Source organism: Bufo bufo, chromosome 6 (assembly GCF_905171765.1).
Source record: "Bufo bufo chromosome 6, aBufBuf1.1, whole genome shotgun sequence".
In the NCBI taxonomy this organism is placed as follows: domain Eukaryota; kingdom Metazoa; phylum Chordata; class Amphibia; order Anura; family Bufonidae; genus Bufo; species Bufo bufo.
This window is the reverse complement of record NC_053394.1, coordinates 160,430,992-160,440,792: the sequence shown is the minus strand read 5'-3', so window position 1 is coordinate 160,440,792 and position 9,801 is coordinate 160,430,992. Positions and strand designations below refer to the sequence as shown.

Here is a 9,801-nt window from a genome sequence, read left to right as displayed (position 1 = left end):
GGCAATTTTCTCTCCCCATATTCCAGCCACAAAGGGCCCACCCCAAATTGAGACTCGCATACATGCCTCAGTTGGAAAAACCTAAAGAGGGATGAGCGTGGTATATTGTATTCGGCCTGTAGAGCTGAGAGTCTTAAAACCCCCTCATCATACAATTGGGTGAGGTATTTAATCCCCCTCTGCAGCCAGAACTCAGTCTGAGAGAGAAGCCAATTCTGGGAGTTTAGGGTTTCTCCATAGGGGCAAAACTGGGGACCATACGTTTTGTGTTTTTTGTCCCCTCACCACCACAAACTGGTTCCATGCATTGATCACCCCCACCATAAGGAAGGTAAGGTGTTCCACCTGGTATTTGCCTGCCCTATAGACCAAGTTCGTCATGGCCTCAGTGCAGGGCTGATCGTGATCTGTGGAAGACCCGTCAGCTCCTGCACTCCCCTGACAGTCACATCACCACCGGGCCTGGACAGGACTCGTTGAGTGCTGTGTATACAGTGATCTAGAAGGCAGGGACCTACAGGAATGGTCCCTGCCTGCTCTCTGGGGTGTCCTGCTGTCACTGACAGCAGGCCACCCGCTCGGCAGCTGCCATCTCTGAAAGGACGTTCCAGAATGTGGTTAATTGAGTAATTTTATGTAATTTTTTTTAAATGTAAATAAATATAGTATGTTCTCAGTCTAAGGCCCTTATTTATCACCACTAGAACACCCTGCTTATCATTAGGTTTGGTCATCAATTCTCACCTCTCCTGTGTTCCTTCCTGTCCTTATACTATAAACCAGGAGTAGGGAGACTCCAGCTGTTGTGGAACTACAACTCCCAGCATGCATGCTTCCTCTACTCTTCTCAGAACTCTCATAGAAATGATTGGAGCATGCTGGGAGTTGTAGTTTCACAACAGCTGGCATGCTGAAGGTTCCTGTCCCCTGCCCTAGATGCTCCACTTCCAGTACCCATGTTTCCTCTATTTTCCCTACGTTCATCCCTATTGATTGTATGCATGGAAGGAGCGCTTTCATCACTGTGGATGTGGGGACCTGACCAGTACTCTTTACACAGGTTTTTTTTTTGTTGTCTTCTGCATCAATCAGATCCCATCGATGCCAGGAATTTTGCTGTAGTTAACACATTCAGTGCTGTCAAACTATCTTACAGTTCCTTGTCTTTTCTCCTTGTAGGTGTATGGCCAACTTCCAGGATTTAAAGATGGAGACTTCACTCTGTATCAGTCCAATGCCATGTTGCGCCTTCTTGCCAGGAATCATGGTATTACAACTTAAAGGGGTTATACAAAGTCTAACATATGCCCCCCCCCTATGCCCAGGCCCCTCGTATAGATTATACTTGCCCACCTCCCCAGCACCTGCGCCGCTCCTGATCCCCCGCACAGCTGCATCTCCTGGTGACTCTAGGGAGGCTAGTCCCCGTCATGGCCTGCTATTGGCTGTTTCCCCCACCCTGTTGCCAGATGTTTTAATCCACACGACTGGGGGGATCAGGAGCAACTCAGGTGTCAGAGCTTCTTTTATTCTTTCATGTATTGAGCATTTGGATCCCTCTGCATATATTTACTAATTCCGAACTATGATTGGGTTGTAGATCTGTATGGGAAAAATCCTCGTGAGGCAAGCCTCATAGACATGGTTAATGACGGAGTGGAAGATCTTCGGCATAAGTATTTGAAGATGATCTATCAGAACTATGTGAGTGACACCCAGAAGTCTGACAGAGAAATGTCTTCCTCTTCAGAAGATTCATGTTTCCTTTTTTGTTTAGGAGAATGGAAAAGATGATTACGTTAAGGCTCTGCCCACTGACCTTGGTCACTTTGAACGTCTGCTTGCCTCTAATAATGAGGGAAAGGGGTTTGTGGTAGGAGCTCATGTGAGTATTGATTTGCTTTAGTTATACTAGGACTATTTAATTGACAGGCTATTGATCTGAAAATTGATTTAAAAAAAAGTAATTCTGTCACTGACACAGGCTGCTGTTAGAGAGCCTGCAAGAAATGGAAAGTCCACATAGGAATACTCGTGTTCATAAAGATCTAAAAGCTGTGCACACCTTCACAACCAACTTTGTTGCTCCAGTACTTTAGCAGCAAGTAAGGGACACATGGGAAACTGTATGACCGCAGGATGATTGTTTGTAGTCTGTTACCATGGAAACTCATTGTATAAATCCATAGTACAAGTGAGGAGGAGAAATGTATATGTTAGAGATAGAGAAATGCCTCCTTCACTTATCAGGGCCATTCATTGTTTAATAGTCCAGCTGACAGTAAATCTGCTCAGTACTTGTATTATGTTCTCCATACTGGTTCCCCTCTTCATAGACCTTTCTGCGAACTGACCATAAATTCAGGGTGACTTGAACAATTAAGAAATGCAGGGGGGTGGGGGGCCTGTACCCTCCTGAAATGAACGGAGCAACTGGTTGGGCCGGAATACCCATTAAGTCGTTGACTCCTAAAGTTGTGATATCTAACTGCATTATTTCCCTATTGCTTTGTAGATTTCCTTTGCCGATTACAACCTGGTGGATCTTCTGCACAACCATCTTGTTCTGGCACCAGACTGCCTTTCAGGCTTCCCACTCCTCTGTGCCTATGTCAAACGCATTAGTAGCCGTCCCAAGCTTGAAGCATATCTCTCCAGTGATGCCCACAAGAAGAGACCAATCAATGGCAATGGCAAGCAGTGAGAATTGAGGAAAGTGGAAAAGGTTATGAATCCAGACTACAATAAAACCGTAAAGTCAGAATCTAGTAATGTACGTAGATGTGCCTACTGCCACTCTCCATGTGTCCTAAAGAGAATTTTATTGGCACCTCTGATAGTTTTACAATCCATGTTACTGTAGGTTGTTACTAGATATAAGCTGTGAATAGTTATTACTGGTTTCTCCTGGATTGTTGAAAAATAAAATATTTTGAAAGGTGGTGGTATGTATGTTTTTTAATCTTCCCTGAATGGATTTAGATCGGGTGTCAAACGCCTTTTTACCGAGGGCCATATCTGCAGTATGGTTGCCTACAATGGGTTGTTAGAATGTGTTAGTATTCAGTGTAGCAGTACTCATGTAGAAATGAATGGGGCCACAACACGACTCGCACGTTTGCTACATCTGCAAACCCAGAGTTGCAAAAAATCTACACCCACAGAAACTGAGTATAAGGACATATAGATATAGATTTAATTTAATTTTTCATTCTGTTTTTTTTTTACAGGTCTATGTGGAACCATTCATTTTAATAAGTCCACAAAAAAACCTGAAATGACTTGTGTGCATTCCGTTCTGCAAAAAAACATGTCTGCAAAACGGACAAGGACAGGCATTCTTACAATGGATCTGCAAAAAATACGGATCCAACGCGGGGTGTGGTTTTGTTCCGGACCGCAAAATACACATGTGCATGGGCCCTTAGGCTGGTTTCACATGAGCGAGTACAGTGCATTGAACTTGCAGTGTGCGTCTGAGGGCTCTCGTCCTGACCTACAGCATTATGTCAGTGTTAGACAGTACATCATAATTCAATATAATGCTATGCGATCCTATCGGTGCTATGTAGGTCTGTCTAAGGGTCGCGAAGACATAAAGAAAACCACTTTCCACAAGGAGTATAGTGGAAGGATAATGGTGTGTGGAGTGGGGACAGCCGACATACTAATGTAGAGACTGCGCCTGTCCAGGGTGGAGACTAGCATTTTGATGAGCGCCATAGTAGAAGAGGGGTGGGTGTGCAGGCGTTATTTAAAAGTGTGACATGAGTACCAAGCACTGGCTTTGTCTTCCAGCGAAGTGAAGAGCTGGTCCTCCTGCGTCCATATCTCGCGTGGAACAGCCCACAGGACTGGAGTTTTCCGTGCTGATTAAATATCTTTGTGTTGAAGCGGGTTTTCACACTAATATAACTGGCTCATTAAGAAGATCTTATGCACATAAACATATAGGTCAGGGGTGGCCAACCCGCGGCTTGCGAGCCGCATGCGGCTCCTTGAGTCTTCATTTGCGGCTTGCAGGGGAGCGGTGCGGCCAGCGATTACTCTGAAGCGCTGGAACGAGGTGGAAGAGTGGATAGGACTCAGAGCGCCGAGAGCGGGCACGTGACTCAGTCACTCACTGCAGCTCCGCCCCCTCCTCCGGCAGAGAAGGCGAAGCTGCAGTGCTTAACCCCGCCACCAGCCGCCGATGTGCCCACCCGCACACCACTATCTGAGTGACCTAATGCCCGCCTCCAGTCTTCTCAGTGCCTGCCCACAGTGCCCAGCAGCCAGATTCATCAGACCACAGGCTGGGGCTATGGGGGTGGCAAGAAGTGGCACAGAAAGCAAGGAGGACCTGCTTCCAGCTACATAGTAAATTTTAATGAATGTTAATGGTGGACAGCAGGTCAGTGGGCACTCAGAGCAGCAGTGGCAGAGAGACTCACTGAGGCCAGCAGCAGCCATTTTACTCCGATTACAGCCACTCTGCAGCTTTGGCTCTAATCTGACTGAAATGGCTGCTGCTTGCCTCAGTCTCTCTGCCACTGCTGCTCTACTTCTTTTTCACAGGTGCCACTGCCCAGCACACCAAGTGTGTTTGAGCATATGGGCAGTCGTCTGAGCATGGGGGCGGTCATCTGAGCATGGGGGGGGGGGTCATCTGAGCATGGGGGCGGTCATCTGAGCATGGGGGCGGTCATCTGAGAAATCTTGAAACACATTGGGAAAAACAAAGATTGCCAGAAGTCTCACTAAAGCTGTCTACATTACAGGTAGCAAAGGTGGTTTAAATGCACTTTTAAATGTTTGATAACTCAATTGCAGTAATACTGTCGTGTGCACGCATATTTGTGTAAACGGAAAACTTGTGGCTCCTGGCAGTCATACGATTTTTTTTTCTGGCTCTTTGTGCCTGTAAGGTTGGCCACCCCTGATATAGGTCATTAAATGTAATCTCAGAAAATGTCATTAAAAAGTTGGTGAATTCCCCCCCCCCCCCCCCCAATCACTTTGCACTTTATAAAAGCATTTGCTGTAGGGAACTTCCACCTGCATCACCGGTGGGCACGCAGGTGGAGAGCTGCACCTACTGTTTTACAATGCATCTCCTTGTATCCCTCTTCATTGCAGCATGTGTACCTGCTCATCTGTGCATGCACAGAAGCTGTACTTGCTTTCTTTCACTGCAGGTAACACAAGTTTTGAGGGAGTTGTGGGAGACTGACATTACTATGGTGTGATGCACAGCCTGCCAACTAATCGGAAGCAGAAGTTGAGTCATTTTCTTTGGACACATAAACCAAAGGTCTGCAAGTAAATGTGTCTAGTAGATCTTAATGTACACTCGTTAACCAGAGTAACGTATCAAGGAGTTGTTGGAATTGAATGAAACTTTCTATGTGTGAATGTAATGACTGGTGAACTGGAGCAGAATGCATTGAGTATGGTTAGTCCAACTTAAAGGGGTTATGTTTTCGTGATATACAGTCATGTGAAAAAATTAGGACACCCTTTTGAAAGCATGTGGTTTTTTGTAACATTTTTAATAAATGGTTATTTCATCTCCGTTTCAACAATACAGAGAGATTAAAGTAATCCAACTAAACAAAGAAAACTGAAGAAAAGTCTTTTCAAGATCTTCTGTAAATGTCATTCTACAAAAATGCCTATTCTAACTGAGGAAAAAGATAGGACACCCTTGCCCCTAATAGCGAGTGTTACCTCCTTTGGCTGAAATAACTGCAGTTAGACGGTTCTTGTAGCCATCTACCAGTCTTCGACATCGGTCTGAGGAAATTTTACCCCACTCCTCAATGCAGAACTTTTTCAGCTGTGAGATGTTTAAGGGGTTTCTTGCACGTACAGCCCTTTTCAAGTCACCCCACAGCATCTCAATGGGATTCAAATCTGGACTTTGACTTGGCCATTCCAGGACTCTCCATTTCTTCTTTTTCAGCCAATCTTTGGTTGATTTACTAGTATGTTTTGGGTCATTGTCATGTTGCATGGTCCAGTTCTGCTTCAGCTTTAATTTTCTAACTGATGGTCTCACATGTTCTTCAAGCACCTTCTGATACACAGTAGAATTCATCGTGGATTCTATGATGGTGAGCTGACCAGGTCCTGCTGCAGCAAAGCAGCCCCAAACCATGACACTTCCACCTCCATGCTTCACAGTTGGTATGAGGTTCTTTTCTTGGAATGCTGTGTTTGGTTTACGCCAAACATGTCCTCTGCTGTTGTGTCAAAATAATTCAATTTTGGACTCATCTGTCCAAAGAACATTATTCCAGAAGTCCTGGTCTTTGTCAACTTTATCTCTGGCAAATGTCAGTCTGGCCTCGATGTTTCTCTTGGAAAGCAAAGGTTTCCTCCTTGCACACCTCCCATGCAAGTTAAACTTGTACAGTCTCTTTCTGATTGTAGAGGCATGTACTTCTACATCAACAGTAGCCAGAGCCTGCTGTAGTTCTCGAGATGACACTTTAGGGTTTTTGGAGACCTCTTTTAGCATCTTGCGGTCTGCTCTTGGGGTGAACTTGCTGGGGCGACCAGTCCTGGGCATGTTGGCAGTTGTTTTGAAAGCCCTCCACTTGTAGACTATCTTCCGGACAGTGGAATGGCTGATTTCAAAATCTTTTGAGATCTTTTTAAATCCCTTCCCAGACTCATAGGCTGCTACAATCTTTTTTCTGAAGTCCTCTGACCGCTCTTTTGCTCTCACCATGGTGCTCACTCTCACTTCAACAGTCAGGAGCACACCAAACTAAATGTCTGAGGTTTAAATAGGGCAAGCCTCATTCAACATGCAGAGTAACGATCTACTAATTATGTGCACCTGGTGTGAGATCTGAGCCAATTTAAGAGGGAATACATGTGAGGGTGTCCTATCTTTTTCCTCAGTTAGAATAGGCATTTTTGTAGAATGACATTTACAGAAGATCTTGAAAAGACTTTTCTTCAGTTTTCTTTGTTTAGTTGGATTACTTTAATCTCTCTGTATTGTTGAAACGGAGATGAAATAACCATTTATTAAAAATGTTACAAAAAACCACATGCTTTCAAAGGGTGTCCTAATTTTTCACATGACTGTAGATGACCTGTCATCAATATCAGATAGGTGGCTGTCCAAACTCTAAGCACCCCTGGCAATCAGCTGTTTGAAGGGGCAACTGTGCTCGGGTGAGCGCTCCTGTCTTCTGTTTACGTAACTGTGGAGACTTGCTACCACTGACTTTTATGTAAACAGAAGACAGGAGCGTTGCTGAGGCTCAAAATGCACTATTTTTCTAATAAAAATGTACAATTTCAGTAAAGTATATTACAAAAATGGTCAGCATCACTGTCCCTACACATTACATAAATAAAAATAGAATGGCAGTTACACTTTAACCTCCTCCCGACCGCCTAATGCAGGGATGCGTCCTGCGGGTGGTCGGTTTGTTTCTTTGTAGGCGCAAGATTACGCGCATAGCCCGTGCAGTGAGGGCCGGTAAAAGTTACAGGAGAAGTTCGTGGCCAACCAATGATCATCGCAAATAAATATGTGTTAAATGGCTTCTGTGCTCTCTGCTGGCTCCTTTTTGTTGGTTGGTCCCAGCAGAGAGCACATATCACTGAGTACACCAAGCACAACACATTTAGCCCCAGATCACCCCCCCCCACCCCAATCACCCAATTAACCCCTTGATCACCCCTGTCAATCACTAGTGAAAGGGGAAAAGTGATCAGTGTAAACTGTTACTTTTTTTTTCACCAGTATTAATTGTTAGGTTTAGATTAGTTTAGGCAACTTTGGTAGTTAGCGCCCAGCCCACCGCAGTCACTGATTCGCTGATTAGCTTGTCGCTAATCAGCATTGGTGCTTTTATAGTATCTGTAAGAGATCAGTCAGATCTATAATAGTATTAGTGTCACCTTAGCTCGTCCTCCACCCAAAACAGTGTTTGCCCAATCGGTCGCCCACACATGCGTTCACCCACGCCCGCCCCGCCGCAGTGACAATTTTTTTTTATCCCTGCACATTCACTACACAAGCGCTGCGGCGATAAAAAAAAGCCACTGAATGTAAGCCTCAAAAAGTGACTTCAGATCTGAACTGGTCCTGAAAAAGTGGGTTTTAGAAATTTTCAGAAAAATTTCAAGATTTGCTTCTAAACTTCTAAGCCTTGTAATGTCCCCAAAAAATAAAATGGCATTCTAAAAATTATCCAAACATGAAGTAGACATATGGGGGAATGTAAAATAACTTTTTGGAGGTATTACTAGCTATTATAAAAGTAGAAAAATAGAAATTATCAAATTTTTTACATTTTTGGTAAATTTTGTATTTTTTTATAAATAAAAATGCATTTTTTTGACTCCATTTTACCAGTGTCATGAAGTACAATATGTGACGAAAAAAGAAACTCAGAATGTCCTGGATAAGTAAAAGCGTTTTAAAGTTATTCACACATAAAGTGACACTAGTCAGATTTGCAAAAAATGGCCTGGTCCTTAAGCTGAAAATGAGCCCGGTCCTTAACCACCTCAGCTCCCCTAGCTGAAACCCCCTTAATGACCAGACCACTTTTTACAATTCTGCACTACACTACTTTCACGGTTTATTGCGCGGTCATACAACTTACCACCCAAATTAATTTTACCTCCTTTTCTTCTCACTAATAGAGCTTTCATTTGGTGGTATTTCATTGCTGCTGACATTTTAACTTTTTTTGTTATTAAACGAAATTGACCGAAATTTTTGCTAAAAAATGACATTTTTCACTTTCTGTTGTAAAATTTTTCAAACAAAACTACATTTCTATATCAATTTTTCTCAAAATTTATTGTTCTACATGTCTTTGATAAAAAAAATATAATAAGTGTATATTTATTGGTTTGCGCAAATGTTATAGCGTTTACAAACTATGGTACAAAAATGTGAATTTCCGCATTTTGAAGCAGCTCTGACTTTCTGAGCACCTGTCATGTTTCCTGAGGTTCTACAATGCCCAGACAGTAGAAACACCCCACAAATGACCATATTTCGGAAAGTAGACACCCTAAGGTATTCGCTGACGGGCACAGTGAGTTCATGGAAGTTTTTATTTTTTGTCACAAGTTAGCGGAAAATGATTTTTTATTTTTTATTTTTTTCTTACAAAGTCTCATATTCCACTAACTTGTGACAAAAAATAAAATTTTACATGAACTCACCATACCCCTCACGGAATACCTTGGGGTTTCTTCTTTCCAAAATGAGGTCACTTGTGGGGTATTTATACTGCCCTGGCATTTTAGGGGACCTAAAGCATGAGAAGTAGTTTGGAATCCAAATGCGTAAAAAATGCCCTGTGAAATCGTAAAGATACGCTTTGGAATTTGGGCCCCTTTGCGCACCTAGGCTGCAAAAAAGTGTCACATGTGGTATCGCTGTACTCAGGAGAAGTAGGGCAATGTGTTTTGGGGTGTCTTTTTACATATACCCATGCTGGGTGAGATTAATATCTCTCTGTAAAAGACAACTTTTCCCATATTTTTTTTTTATACAAAGTTTTCATTTTACAGAGATATTTCTCTCACCCAGCATGGGTATATTTAAAAAGACACCCCAAAACACATTGCCCTACTTCTCCTGAGTACGGCGATACCACATGTGTGACACTTTTTTACAGCCTAGGTGCGCAAAGGGGCCCAAATTCCAAAGAGTATCTTTACGATTTCACAGGGCATTTTCTACGCATTTGGATTCCAGACTGCTTCTCATGCTTTAGGACCCCTAAAATGCCAGGGCAGTATAAATACCCCACGAGTGACCCCATTTTGGAAAGA

The 9,801-nt window shown here is 43.3% G+C and overlaps 1 protein-coding gene across 1 annotated transcript; it reads left to right on the top strand.

Annotated features, from left to right (window-relative positions):
- Positions 1-1,110: 1,110 nt before the first annotated feature.
- On the top strand, positions 1,111-2,942 carry LOC121003835 (glutathione S-transferase P 1-like). Its single transcript, XM_040435755.1, has 4 exons — positions 1,111-1,267; positions 1,601-1,704; positions 1,778-1,885; positions 2,516-2,942. Exons 1-4 carry the CDS (start codon positions 1,240-1,242, stop codon positions 2,702-2,704), a joined length of 429 nt encoding a protein of 142 aa, XP_040291689.1. The 5' UTR covers positions 1,111-1,239; the 3' UTR covers positions 2,705-2,942.
- The last annotated feature ends 6,859 nt before the right edge of the window (positions 2,943-9,801 follow it).

Coding starts and splice junctions, on each gene's coding strand:
- LOC121003835 (XM_040435755.1), top strand. CDS start 1,240: ATGTTGCGCCTTCTTGCCAGGAATCATG. Junction 1,268..1,600: donor CCTTCTTGCCAGGAATCATG/GTATTACAACTT, acceptor ATTGGGTTGTAG/ATCTGTATGGGAAAAATCCT. Junction 1,886..2,515: donor GGTTTGTGGTAGGAGCTCAT/GTGAGTATTGAT, acceptor ATTGCTTTGTAG/ATTTCCTTTGCCGATTACAA.